A 15,732-nucleotide genomic window follows, 5' to 3' on the forward strand; every position below is an offset into this window, starting at 1 on the left:
TAAAACTTTATAAATTCGACTTAATAATAATTTATAATTAAACTTTATAATTAAAACTTAAATTTTTATTCTAGCTAAATTTATATTATATATAAATATAAGTTATATATTATATAATATAAATTATATATTTTATAATTTATATTTATATTTATATTATAAATTTATTTTCATAACTAGACCTGATTCATGACCAAGAATAGGTTGACATGTGATCATGATTAGGTTATTATTTATGGTTAACAAAAACAACAACAGTGGCAATATAAACACTTCCAAACTAAGTAATTTTAATTTCATAACAAAGAAAAATGTTTTTATAACTAGAATAACTCAATTGCAATTGAGTTGAAATATATGACTGTTATTAAATAAGACAAAACAAGACAAAACAAGACAAAACAAGACAAAACAAGACAAAACAAGACAAAACAAGACAAAACAAGACAAAACAAGACAAAACAAGACAAAACAAGACAAAACAAGACAAAACAAGACAAAACAAGACAAAACAAGACAAAACAAGACAAAACAAGACAAAACAAGACAAAACAAGACAAAACAAGACAAAACAAGATAAACAAGACAAAACAAGACAAAACAAGATAAACAAGACAAAACATAATAAACAAGATATATCAGTATAAAAAATTTTTCGCATTTTTGTTTTTACGGTATGAATTTTTGCCATAGTATATACAAGTTTAGTGTAGTTTTCAAATTCAGATAAAATAACGTTGCGTTGATCTTAAGTAACAAACTGAGGTTCCAAATATAAAAGTAGGATTATATATTATCATTTTTTAAAATTTGTAAAGCCACTAACTCAATATTTCAGGCAATAAACTTTTTTGAAAAGTGACAAGGATTTGTTGGTGGCCATATATAGGTGGTTTTACCTTAAGTTAAATATAAAATATAAAAATAAAATTTAAAAATAAAATTTTTAAATTTAAAATTTAAAAAAAAATAAAAAAAAAATGTAAAAATTAAATTTAAAAATAAAATAATAAAATAGGTGGTTTTGCTTTAGGTGAAATGTCACTTATTGGTTTCGTGATTAACAACATTATCTTTTCAATAGTTTTCTCGATAAAAAATGGAACATCCTACAATATAGAAACGGATATAAAAGTTTTATTTAAACATTTATATAACTGAGCAAAACATTTGTATCCATTTTTATAATTTATGGTACACCTTCCCTAAAACTTTTATTAACAATAATAAATAGATATCTATAAGTTTATATTAGTTAAATATCAAATGAACATATTAAATAAAAAGTTTTTTTTCTGATTGCTATACCGTCGTAAAAAGATATTTTACAAATAAGATTGATAAATAATAAACTAAAGTACACTCTTTCAAGTTATAAATATTTTACACGTCTTCGATATAATAAATAGCAAAGTTTTAAATTAAAAATCATTAAAAAAATAAAAAAGTCACCACTTTATATTTATTACAGCACACGGTTGCGGTGCTAAAAATAGAATTGCATTGTGTAGCATAAGCCATTATGGCATTGATATGCGGACAAGCATTTCACTGAAACAATATAATTTCCTAATAACGTATGTCACAATGAGGTTGATGTGCGGATTAAATCATATTGTGACATCAACAAACTAGTTCATGTAATCTTGAAAATTCTTAAAAAAATAATACTCTTATTTCTAGCAAATTTTAGAAATAGAGGCATGAAATATTACTAATTTGATAAACGGGTAAATGCTGGAGAACAATGAAGTTTACGAATTAAATACTTGGTTAACGCACATAGAAAGACACAGTAAACAGGGTTGAATTGTTCCAGCTTATTTCGTCTAGATATTATAAATTAAAGAATTTGTTTTGAAAAGAAAACAATAAAAAAAGTAAAGTGCAAAATACCTAGCCAGTGATTACTTTAAAAGTAATCGCAGTAATTCTTTTAAAGAAATTACAATAATTACTGGCTCAAGTGCGCAAGCGCCAGTTTATTTGAACGTACTTTTTATACTTGCAATAAGAATCAATTTTAACTTTTTACTGTAATTCTTTTATGTTTATCTGATAAAAACTTGAATGTTAGCTCCGTCATGTTTTTTTGCGCTCCAATAATGTCTTTTTGCAATTCTCCCAGCTTTTTTTCGTAAAAAAAAAGATATTTTATGTTGAGTCAATGTACGACATACAACTTTTGAACGTTGCCAAGATGCGTAATTACAATCTAACATTATTTTTACGGTTTTCCAGAAATTATTGTACATTTTTCCATAAATAAATACATTGTATATTCCATTACTAATTTGAAGTAACCGGAGCCAATGGTTAATAACAACAACACTAAAGTAATAATAATAATAACTAACTGTTTAGCAACAATATATAAAAAATATATACTTTTTCTAAATAATAATAAAATGAATCATTCTTATTGTTGTTAATGTTATAATATAGTGTGTATTAAAGTAGGTTTACCTTTTTATTCCTCCTTCACCAGGAAGCCATGAAATGGTGTGTGACAAATGCAATATGTCACGTGGTAAAACAGACACTACAAACACTGTTGCCATGATAACTAACATTTTCATAACGTTTTTGTTTTTATTTGGCGTTTTTAAATAGCTATTTTTAAGAAATTTCATTCTCTCACCATTGTAAAGTTTCATATACATTATTGCTGTAGTCGAAATGAAAAGTAAAAGAAATATTAGTGATCTGGCTGTCACCATTACAATAAGTGGGTAAGCATAAAGAGGTTCATTAACGGCAACAGAACTACATGTTCCATATTTATCTATGTGAAGAGCCTTTATGTAATATGCTTCCCAAACAATTGATGTTAAAATTGTTGCAAACATAACAGCGTGCATAGTTTTACGTCGAAAACGCTGTTTCAAAGGAAAAACAATTGACCAACATCTGTCGATTGCCATAATAAGTATTACACCAGTTGATATGTTTGTAACTATTCGACTAAATGGTGGTAATATTTTACATCCATACCACCCAAAATCCCATCTTTGGTTGCAAGTTAAAGTCCAGTAAAGAAAAACAAATGGACCAAATAATGAACCTAACCCGTCAAACACAGCAAGGTAAAAAATAAGCAAATCAATGATCGCCCCTCTTTTTAGCTTAAATTGGAAAATGATCATTACTAAAACATTACCAACTACACCAACAACAAAAACTGCAATATATCCCAGAACGAGTAAAACATCAGCAATTGACAAATGACATTTTCCAACGGAGATTAAGTTTGCGTTAATCAGTTTAAAATTACTCATCTGTGGTGTATGTATTAAATGAAATACCCTTATTTCTTTAGAAATTATCATATTTCTTAGAAAACTTATAAGTATTAACTATATATATATACATATTTATATATCTATATCTATATATATATATATATATATATATATATATATATATATATATATATATATATATATATATATATATATATATATATATATATACATATATATATATATATATATATATATATATATATATATATATATATATATATATATATATATATATATATATATTCATATATATATATATATATATATACATATGTACATATTTATATACATATTTATAGAAATAAAAAGCTTAATTAAAAAGTAGTATTTAGTATTACAAATTAAAATAACAATAACAATATTATTAATAACAAATATTTATATTATATCTAAATTAAAAGATTATATCTGATATAGTGAAAAAACTTTTGATCACCCTTTTTCAGATTGTTAGCTCTATTGAATGATTTTATTTGCATTTTAATTTAGAAAGTTTGTTGTTCTTTTTTTTTGAATTTACTTCCTACAAAATAATTACTGCAATATGTTTTGGGAAAAATATGCTACCAAATCTGACCAACATTAAATTCTGACTCAACCTGCCTTTGAGATATGCAGATCTAATTAAGGTGATCTCTTTAAAAGAGAATACGACAATCAAAACATTTTTTTCAAACCGTTAATATTATCATACACTATGGCATTATGCATATATATATATATATATATATATATATATATATATATATATATATATATATATATATATATATATATATATATATATATATATATATATATATATATATATATATATATATTTCTATTTTTTTTATTTAGGTGCCCCGAGAAGTCCTTACGGTTTTTATCACAGAGCGCCGCGGATGAGCATTCAATTGAAAGTTCACGCCTCTTTCCCAACCGATGTCGCAAAATTTGCCAGAAGCTGGGTTTGAACCACGGATCCTTTGTTTCTGATGCAAGTGCGCCATCATTGCGCCACGGCTGCTTATTATCACTGCAATTTTATAATATAATATATGATTATTACAATTTTATAATCTTAATATATTATCATTGCAATTTTATAATCTAACAAGTGTTATTATAAAGTTCCATTGTGATTATGAAATTACCATTTATTAAAATAAATACTCAGACCATAAAATCTCTATATTTGGAAATAACATAAAAATAAAAACTCCAACATTTATTTCATATATTTATATAAATCCTGAAGCAAACTTTTTTGTCTTTAAAAAAATATATTTATTAATATTTCTACATATGAGCTAAAACGTATTGTAAGTTAGCTAAAAATGTCTTATAACTTATAGGTGGAGCTATAATATCACTTATACATTGAATCTATGAGTAAAACATGTATTTAAATTCAATTTAAAAAAAAAGTTTTTATACATTTTATAGAATTTTAAACACCATGATATCGTATAACTTTAAGAATATCAAATAGAGAATTTCGAAACATTTAACAAGTACAATGTACTTGTAATATGTAAAAAAAGAGTGTTCATGTAACTAGAGATTATTAATTAATAATAGATAAATAATTTTTAAGCTACACCTTTGGTTTATTGTTGTATAATTTTTTTATATTGAATAATAAGATAATTGTAAGAAATTATAGTAGAAAACTTTTTTTTCAAGTATACTTTATGGTATTTTGGTAGTTTTTGATAAAAAGGTTCAATACAAATAATAATTGTTTTTCAAGATCAATAAAATGAGAAATTATAAACGAGCATCAAATCGACAGGCATGAAGTAAAAGTGCCGTGAAACAAGCAATTCTCTCCGTAATAAATGATGACCAAGGATACAAAAAATCATTGCGATTCTTTAAACTTACGTCGAACTAGGATGCTTTGCAAAGCATCCAAACTCGGCATAAGCATCCAAATTCGGCATGATATTTCACAATATCAATACTATTATACACGTATACGAAATGAGTCACTGAAGATTATAGATGATGTAAGGTTTTCTGAAATTATCAGAAAACGTGAAGTACCAGAAAAGCCGAAAAAACAACAAAGTTAAATTATAATAAAAATTTGCAAAAATATTAACAGCGTTTCATAATAATAACAGGATTTTATTAAACAAAATTTTAAAGAATATTTTATTAGATAATTTCTATTTTTTGAATGTTGTCTTTTTTCACTAGATAATACATTATTTTTCAGATTGAGTTCTTTAATTTCTTCATCAATAAAAAAGATTTTCTTTACAGATGTTTTTCGATTACTTACGTTTTTATTTGTTGATAAGTAAAACATTTATAAAATAATCGAGAATATTTTGATTTTTTTATGTTTTTCCTACAAAACCTTTTGTAGATGCTTCGGAATCATTTACCTCATCATTACTTTACATTTCATTTTACCCAAAAATCATTTTTTAGAAAAGCAATTTTGTGATGCAACGCGAGATGCAATAATGGCTATAAATTTTTTTGTTTTTATTTGTAAAGAGATATTAACGCAAGCAAATCTTTTTTTTAATTTTGAAAAAAAATTTCACTGTCACACTTGTTATAAGATATGTTTCACCTAATATTTCAATAAATCCAGAAAATCTTCGAAGTTCGTAAAATTGAAAAAACTTAAAAATAATGGTTATATTTAAAAGAAACTTCAATTTCATAAAAAGAAGCAATATCTGATAAACATAGAAAAAAAGAATAGTAATATATACATATCTATGTACATATATATATATATATATATATATATATATATATATATATATATATATATATATATATATATATATATATATATATATATATATATATATATATATATATATATATATATATATATATATATATATATATATATATAAAGGTATAAGTTCAAAATTTTTGGTCTTTCTATTTTATTTTATTGGCAAGTATCGTTTTTTTGCAGAAAAATGATTTATTTGGGTATGTTTTTTTCAATGTAACCGTACGAAACTAATTAGCACGGGGTTACGAGGTTGCCCAAAATATTTTTGTAGAATAGATTGGAAAAGATTTATGCTATTAAAAGTTATATCTTTTAATGATGGAATTTCAAAACCTGACTGACAAACATAAAGAAGAAATGATTGCCAAAGCTTAATTCATTTGTCTTTTTTATACAAAGTGGTTTCTAAAAGCAGAGCTAGGTTCTTTGGCACCAAGACAGGTATATGGTATTTTAATATTTTAATAGTAAGTTAGAAAGCTCATTATTGATAAAAGTGATTCAAAATGTTAACTAATATTATTTATTAGGATATGAAAGCTCACAGACAAATGAAAAGATTTAAAGAATGGATTCTAATTAGCTCTAGCAGATAAAGAATGTTGGGAGCGTAGTGATATGGCTGAAAAAATGTACAGTTTACTAAGATGTCCAATTTAAATGTTTCGTTTGGAGCACCAGAAATAGACCAATCTATATTGAATAGTTTCAACTTCAGTGAAGATAAGTCTCCTACTTTGACTCCATTAAGAACAGGCAAGTTGTGGCTAGTTTTTGAAATACTCAGAGATGAAAAGGCAGAAACTTAATTTATGAAAACTCCACTAGAGTTTTGGAAATTCAATAACTTTTTCTAGAATTTAGGGCAACAGTCAAGGGAACTGATGTTGTTAATCAGTTGTCTGAGATGAAAATTAAGTTAGTTCAAGACCAAGCAAACAAAGCATCTTTTGAGGAGAAATGGCATGGAACCTTTCTTTTTACAAATAATTATTTAAAAAAAAAACTAAAAAGGGTGGAAAAAAACAGATCACGAAAAAGCCATTCGAAAAAATAAGTCTAGCATCTTATGTTTTTGGTAATAAATATTTTAAAAAACATAAGAGAGAACAAAAGGGATCATAAATTTACTGGGACTGCTGTATTTTAATTAAAAACAAATTTTAAAACTGATTTAAAAACTTTTTTAGTTTTATAAATTTTAATTTTTCAAAGTTTGAGTAAAAACCGTATGGTTTTGACTATTGATTACAGAAAATATATCTTCGTTCCCTGTCCAGACCCTCTCTTTTACATATAAACCCTGAAGCTGAATATAATTGAGAAATCAATAAAACACTGTTTAAAAGTAATTCAAAAATATAATGTACTTTTATGAGTTTTAAGAATTTTGAAAAAACATTTTGTTTAAAAATGATAATTAAAGACTACATATGCTTTGCATTGCGTAGAAAAATATTGCTTTACACTATTTCAGCTGTGCTTTGTGTAATTCTAAATATAAGAACTTTAAAACAAACACTTGTTCTTTCCATCCGAAAAAATGTTATGGCCGCACGTTACTTGCAGAATATTCGGAGATGATTTGAAACATAATTTAGAATCTATCCGAAAATGAAGAAAAAGATTATACTTTCAAAAGTATTGAATCTTTATATTTTTGGATGAAGTAAATTCTTCAGTGAACTTAAAGAGTATGTTATGAACCAAATTAACAAAGAGACTTATGGTTAAGTTGGTGTCTCTGATGGTCTCAAAAATTCCTGTTAAGTTCAGAAAAAGGTAAAAAGTAGAAATATTAATGGATATTAAAAGGTATGTGAATAGATATCTTTATACTTCTTGTTTTTAAATTTTTATAAACTATTTGACAAATGCTAGCCAGTTGTCTAAATTTACGTTCCCTTAATTTTTGTCCTCCGCATGCATGGATCGGTGACTTTGGATATGCATAGGGTTAACATCAAATAAATAAATACGCGGTTTTAACAATTTTAGTTTACCTTTAATTTATATCCAATTTAAATTAAAAATTTTACCTCATTGAATTCATCGCTATCAAGGTTAAATTTATCCTTAATTGTTGAAATTTGTAGGTCTATTGATTTATTTGACCAAAATTCATAAAGCATTTCTTTTTTAGAGGAATCTTTTCCTTGATTTTCTTTTTGTAAGCGTTTCTGTCATTCTTCCTTTTTTGGCAGCTCCAAGTGCCTCTTTTTGCGGGGTATCTGCGGCTATTATAGATCTACTATTACATTGTCCTCGATTATTAGAGCTTGATTTCCGTGGAGCAGCTTTAGGGTACGGATGAAATTGTTGTGACGTAACATGTAAATCAATAGAGATGCGTTGCTTTGATAAAGCTGAGACTTCATTGTTACGAGATCTTTCAGGAAAATTAGAAAGATTTGACGACATCCTCATGTTATGACTAACATTATGAGATGAGAAACTCGGTTGTGTTTTTACGTGAGTACTGTTAGAAGTTGTAGTTAGTCGCAAAAGTTACTTCAAAATTATCCTCATTATTCAACGAAACTACTGTTAGCGGTTGACCTAGTGAAAATCATATACATTGATCAACGCAGTTATAAGATGTTGTAGAGTTATTTGATTAAGAAGCTTCTGGTCAATCTGTCGCATAAGATGATAACTAATCTTCATCCGTAAATAAAGAAAAATCCAATTAGGTGGTAAGGAATGACCAGCCGCACTTATGATTTATGTATGTGTTACCAATTCTCCTCTTTCTTGTGACGTCACTTGACCCACTTGGTGCTGCTCTTTCCAAGCTCTGACTTTAGAAACACTCTGCATTGTGATAAACTGAGTTTGATCCCTTCAGGTCGTAAATAATTTAATTACAAATCATAAAAACCGATCATTCAAAATCATGTATTATCATGTAAAATGTATATAAGCCAATATAAATAAAAGATAAAAGCAATTTCAAAAGGTTTTAAAAGTACATTTGTATATTGTCAATTCCAAAAACTACTTCTTTCTACTTTTTTAAAAAGGAATGTAATTCCATTCAAAAGAAAAACCAAAGTTTTATGAGTTTCGTTCCAAAGATGTTTCGATACGGTCCGCGAAAAGAAAATGTTTAGTTTTCGAAAATGGTTGCATCAAAAAACCATTTCGTAGGTCGTATTTTTTTTGTTTTGTTTTTCGAAGATAATTTCGTTTTACATTTGTAAATAAAACAAAGAAGATTATATACGTTAAATATTGATATATTTATGAACATTCATTTTTCATAAAAAAAGGCTTCGAATGAGTTTATTGGTAACGTAAAAAAAGTTAGCAAAAAAATGTGCAATTTAAATTACATTTTCAAACAAATATTTCTTATGAACTAGTCAGAGTTTAAGGCTACAAATTTTGAAAAAAGTGAGAAATTTAATTAAGGAATTTAACCAGACACACCATCATAACTTTTACAGAATCAAAATAGCTGCGTTTTTTATAATGATTTGTAATTTTTATATAAAATGTGTGCTGCTAATATCGATATCTCAACAACATCAAACCATATAAACTTTGTTTTTGTCAAATTGTTTTTCATTAACGTGATTAAACAATTTAAAGATTTTCAGTCATATTCCCTAAGTAGTTAAAAAGATATTCTTGTTCAAGTTTTAAAAAAAAGTCTTTAAAAGTTTACGATAAAATACGATAATGTACGATACTGAACGATAATTACGATAACGTACGATAATTACGTAAATAACTGAACAATAAGAAATAACTAAGAACAATAAGAAAAAACTAAGGAAATAAGAGTTGCAAATAAAATTAATTAAAAAAAAGAGAGAAGCCCTCTTGACTGTAGCAGTTCCTTTTGTAAAAATTTTTTATTGAAAGCTATAAAAATTAACTGTTTCATGACATTTATTAAATATCAGTCTAAAAGTAAGCATTGTTCTTTGTCGCTACGCAGTTACAGATTTGCGCAAGACAACTTTTTGAGATTATTTTTTGAGATTGACTTTTATGTCACTTTTTATCTATAAACATGGTAAAACTATACATTTTTGAAATCTACAACTCCTTGCGTTACGAGTTACGAATTATGAGAACATATTTTAAGACCGCGAATTAGTGAATTTAATTTTTAAAAAATTTCTTAAATAAGAAATAAAATTTTGGGCTTGAAGTAAAAGTTTGATTTATTATAACTACAGTAGCTTATTATTTTAACATTTTTAAAATTAAAAAACTTTTAAGACAATCGTAACATTATTTATATCATACATAAATATTTTTGTAATGACTATATACACTATTATCATATATTACTATAGATATTATTTGTTTTATATATCTATACTCTAACTAGGTATGTATTGTCGAAAGTTTGATAGGTCCCAAAGGGTTTTGATTTATAATCAATACCCTTTGGGAAAAAGAGTGTGACTAAACTAGGTAAGGGCGGTTTAAGTTGAGCACTAGGACAAGTTTGGCAAGTAAAATATCTCCAAAATTAAATATTGCATGGAAAAATATCTAATTGTTAGAAATTTGGGGATTAAAATGATTACGTAATGCGAAACAATGGTCATACCGTTTTCTAATTAAGAGAACGGTAAGAGCATTTTCTTAATGAGAGAATGGACTAATGAAACTAACTGATGAATCACCAAGACTATTTCGGGTAAGTTAGTTAACTTTGGTCAACTTACCCCGCTGGAATAAGTTAAGTAGCATGTAAACTTTGGGCAATATTTTCTCAAGCAAATCATCAAAAAGAAAATTTTTGTTTCTTGTTTTTCAGGATTTTAATATACTTTTTTTTTGTATAAAGATATAAATGTAGTTTTATGTAAATATACGACGCGTCGTGCAATATAAAATGCTCAACTAACACCTCCCTTCCCGACAACATTTTCAATAAAATTATTCTTTAAAAAACACAATAAAAAAAGATTCTTTGAATTTTATCACATCCAAGACAACGAATCTTTGACATATATATATTCAACTATTGACGAATATAGTTGAATATGTATACTGTCATTATTCGACGCATGGGTGCGCAACTTGAATGCGCATCACTTATAATGCTAGTTTTGTCTGAAACATTTTTTGAGAATAAAAGTTTATACAGTCTAATAAAAGTAATTCAAATTAGAACTTTCAAGCTTTTCTGACTGGCACTACTTAATAATGGCGTAACCTTGATCGTTCCGACAAATTCCGTTTCTTTCATGTTTTGACTTTCCGTAACTCGCCTGGTTTTTTTCAATGTAAATAAAGATTCCCTGGATGATTGTAATTGGCATTTTAACATCCTTTGTAAGCTTTTCCAAAAATAATCGTGCATTTTACCATAAATAAATACATTTTATATTCCATTGCTCGTCTGAAGTAATCGAAGCCAATGGTTTACGTTTAGTACACTAGAAACAAAAAAACATAAAAAACATCATTACACACGTCATTATATTGATGTTTTTAAATGTAACTTTCTAAGGGTCACAGTTACCGTACTGCAACAAATAGTTAAACGTTTTTTGATAGATTCATTTAACATATAGTATCGGTTTAAATGTATTTTTCCAAATTTTAGTCTATGTAGGGACTACTAGTATTTAATAATTACAATTCGGCACTATTTTTTTGTGAAAATTATTGCCTATACTGATAGTGTAGTTCTTCACTGTAAAGTAGTTATCTTTATATAATCTAGAACAATGTTTCATCTAGTAGGCTGACATTTCTATTGCAGAGGATAAGGATTTGGATGAGATACAGCATAATGAGAACTAATTTGTTGCCGAGGTAATTTTGTCTATTTGTGGACTTTGTATTTTATGTTCCTTCCTATTTTGTTTTTTCGAAGATCTGAATAATTAGGAGTTTTTATTGATCTGCCAAAATCTTTTGACGCCGAAAACCAAAAGTTACTTTAAAAAAAAACTACAATTCTATGGAATAGAAAATACAAAATTACTTTGGCTTAAAGACCTGTTGAACAAGAGACAACACATAATTTATGAAAAAAAATAAAACAGAAAGTCACATTATTAATAAAACCAATTAATAAAACGCAGAATTATCTGACTTGTTGAGACTTGATGTAACTTATCCTTATCTTACTAATCGTTAAACTAATCTTTAGTCTCGTTTATTTATTATTTTGTCTTATTTAGTCAAATGCACTTATTTTTGCAGTGTGGTGTATTATATCTCTATCTCTACTTCTAAATATTTTTAAGAAATGTCTTTGCAAGTATCGTTTTTTCAAAGTCATTTAAAAAAAAATCGACTTTGTCAATACCAAGTCATTTAAAAAAAAAACGACTTGGTACGTACCAAGTCGATGTAACTGTTAATGAAAATAAATTGACACACTAAAAAAAAAAATGTTTAACTCATGGTTTTTATATCAAGATTTTGTTGATGTTGTACGTGCAATATCAGCTTATTTTTAGTTTCATGGTAAAAATATGATAAAAAATATTTAAAAAAAATCCCTGATAAAATAAGAAAGAACTACTAGAGAACCTTGGTTTTAAGAGCCGCTCGTAATAATTTTAGAATCATAGAATTTATTAGAAAAAAACGTCTCTTAAAAATACTTTTAGAAGCTTGATATAAAAAAGTTTATTTAAAACTATTACATTTATTGATACAGGTACTTTTTTTATCTCTCTCAATGAAGGAAATTTTTGAATGAGGTATCTGTAAGCTGCTTCTTTCTTTTGAAGTGCCTTCACAAGTAGCTCAATAAGACCCAGTTTGATTTGCAGATGTAGCATTATCATATTTTGCATTTCAACTAAGGGAAGGTTCCTGATGTTGTTGTTACTAGGAATATCCACGTTAAGTGGTGGCCGATTTTGCCTTGTATATTGCTTAACATAATTTCGACAATCCTAGACTAGACTATCCCAGTAGGAATGTCATGTAACTTTGATATCAGCGTTTAACAAATTCAATCCTCGTCGAAATAATAGTATCTCAATTTGTTTTTTTGTTTGTTTAAGATCTCGAATTAGATCTCACTAGAAAAATCCTGAAAAAAGAACTAACAATTATGCCAATTATGCTTTTCAAATAGTCAACCCTTTTTGAGTCTCCCATCGGTATATGCGCCTTCTTCTCGCTATCATGTTTCAGCTTTGTATGAATTCTTTAATAATATTAATTACTTACACGGAAATTTAAATTTACACTAAACGTTTAAATTTACTTACTTAATTTACTTTTTGATAAAAATTAACTTACTCGTGTAAGTAAAAAAAAAGTAAGTAAAAAGGCCATCCCTAATTTTGACTGATCCCGGATTGTCACACTAGGAATGTCATGTAACGTTGATATCAACCTTTAATAAACTCCATCCTCAAAGTTGAAATGCTAGTATCTCAATTTGCTTTTTTGTTACTAGAAGATCTTGAACTAGGTCGTTCAACTCACCTGTCATTTTGATTAAAGGTGCAAATGATAAGTTTCCGGTTTATTAGGATTATCGCCACGATATTCCCAATTAACACGCTTTTGTTACTATTGATTTCAGGTAACAAACTGAGGCTGGATGTTGTTGGTAACTGGAGATATGTGAAGCTGGTCAAAAAGCAGATATGGTGGATAACATGCTTCAATAAGAAAGATAAATTATCAAACAAAAAAAGTATCAATGAGAAAAACAAATTTTTGTTTTTCTCATTGATACCGTTATTTGAGAAGGGGTAAAAGTAGCAATTATTTACATGGTCATGTTGCCCTCGCCATATCAAGTAATAGCAAAAGGAATTTCACCTTTACTTTTAAACCAAGTAAACAACCCTGATGAATATCTCATACAGCAAATATGTGGTACCCATGTTTTGTCCAGAACGCCAACAACACAATTAAAGTAAAGTTTATAGAGCTTTTTGAGTTAATATTCTCAGCATATGGAACAAAAGCTATTAATATAATTCACGCCGTCTAGAAAAGTCTTAATGATACACATAATGATGAGATGAAATGATCATAAATTTTTTATGCTATTTGAAAAAGAAGAACAATATGCGGTTATTTTTACGGAAGTAGTTTTTTGCTTTTTTTGATTTTGTAATTTTTTAGATTGCTAGATCTTGACCATACCGTAAACGGGACAACTTTTGAGTTTTATGATTTATGAACAGGCTAGTCCACAAATCATAACACATCTTTAGTTGATTTTTCTTAATATCGGTCTTCATACTGTTTTTATCTATGTAACTATGGAATAACTTAATACATTAATTCCCCAAAATTCCGATATAAACTTGCATCTTTCAATTTTATAAAATTTCAAATCGTTTTTAAACAGCCTGCCTATCAGGTTTAATTTACTTCCTTTTTTTTAAACAACGTGCTGAGTTAAATACAAAGATGTATAAAAATGTATAGAAATACAAAATTATTTTCGCAAAATCTAACGGAAATGGGCAATCTCCCCCTCCTCCTCATCTATGAAACAGCCCCTGCTTCATACAAACATTGTTTTTTTTGATAATTTTTATATTCCTGGTTTAATTCAGAGATTTGAAAATATTTTAACAATTTTTGTTATCACCGGAAACGCTTTATCATAGTGTTTTTAAAATATCAGAAAAAATTTTTTTTATTTTTTGAATCGTACGTTTAACACAATTTTGAACTAATATAAGTTTTAGTAAATGATCCGATATATCGATATAAATAATCTAGCTTTAGTTTTTATACTTTTAAGTTCGTTAATTTGATCAATTGAAGTTTAGCCATTCCTAGTAATTCAAGTTCGCGTTTTTATAACAAATAATATTTATAATAAATAAGTCCATATTTAAATGCGATGTTTAGAAAATTGTTCACATTTTTATATGTATCATAATTAAAATCCCCTTTCCAGGGGGCATGCGTTGTCCAGCGGACGTACGTTAAAAATCTAGACGTCCGTTAGACGTACCACAGTCGTCCCCCGGATGATGGGTGTTACTGGGCACTAATAAAACACGTTTACCACAAAATTTTTCATTAGAAATTAACCTATTTCAATTTTTTTGAAAGTCACATTGATTTTTTAAAAAACTTGATATTGCCATATGGTGGTAGGAACAAATTATGTACCATGACATTTTGTGGTGTTTTATGTATAATTTCAATCGTTAATAATTCACACTTAGTGATTCTTCCCTGGAATTTGTTCCCGGGAAATTCCCGGGAAAAATTTTATTCCAATTTCCCGGAATCCCGGGAAATTTTTTTCGGGATCCCGGGATTTTTGTACACACATTTTTTAACTTTCCCGCCAAAGTCAGAATTTTTTGTTTTCCGGACCATAAGAAATATTGCTTATTTATATTGCTTACATATTGAAATTTATCGCAGCGCATTGGGAATTTTTAAAAAAATGTCCTTAAATCTTAAAACTTCGAAGGTTTGGAGTTATTTTGATCTTAAAAAAGCAGACGAGTCACAATGCAAACATTGTCCAAAAATATTACTATGCAAAGGTGGTTCCACTGTTGGATTGAAGAGGCATTTAGAAAAAATCCATAATATTATTTTAAATAAAGAAGAAGAACCATCAACTAAAAAACGTTGTGTTCAATTAACAATTGGTTCCATGACAAAAAAAGTTTCATTGGGAGAACGATTGGCTCGTTTTGCTGCGATTGATGGTTTTTCTATTAATGCAATAACTGAATCGGATCAAAT

At 27.2% G+C, this 15,732-nt stretch overlaps 1 protein-coding gene across 1 annotated transcript; it reads right to left on the reverse strand.

The window, feature by feature from the left end:
• Positions 1 to 1,287: 1,287 nt before the first annotated feature.
• Positions 1,288 to 3,325, reverse strand: LOC136075163 (somatostatin receptor type 5-like). Its single transcript, XM_065787541.1, has 2 exons — positions 2,467 to 3,325; positions 1,288 to 2,331 (listed from the first exon to the last, which is right to left on the reverse strand). Exons 1-2 carry the CDS (start codon positions 3,276 to 3,278, stop codon positions 2,052 to 2,054), a joined length of 1,092 nt encoding a protein of 363 aa, XP_065643613.1. The 5' UTR covers positions 3,279 to 3,325; the 3' UTR covers positions 1,288 to 2,051.
• Positions 3,326 to 15,732: the final 12,407 nt, after the last annotated feature.

Source organism: Hydra vulgaris, chromosome 01, assembly GCF_038396675.1.
Source record: "Hydra vulgaris chromosome 01, alternate assembly HydraT2T_AEP".
NCBI lineage: Eukaryota > Metazoa > Cnidaria > Hydrozoa > Anthoathecata > Hydridae > Hydra > Hydra vulgaris.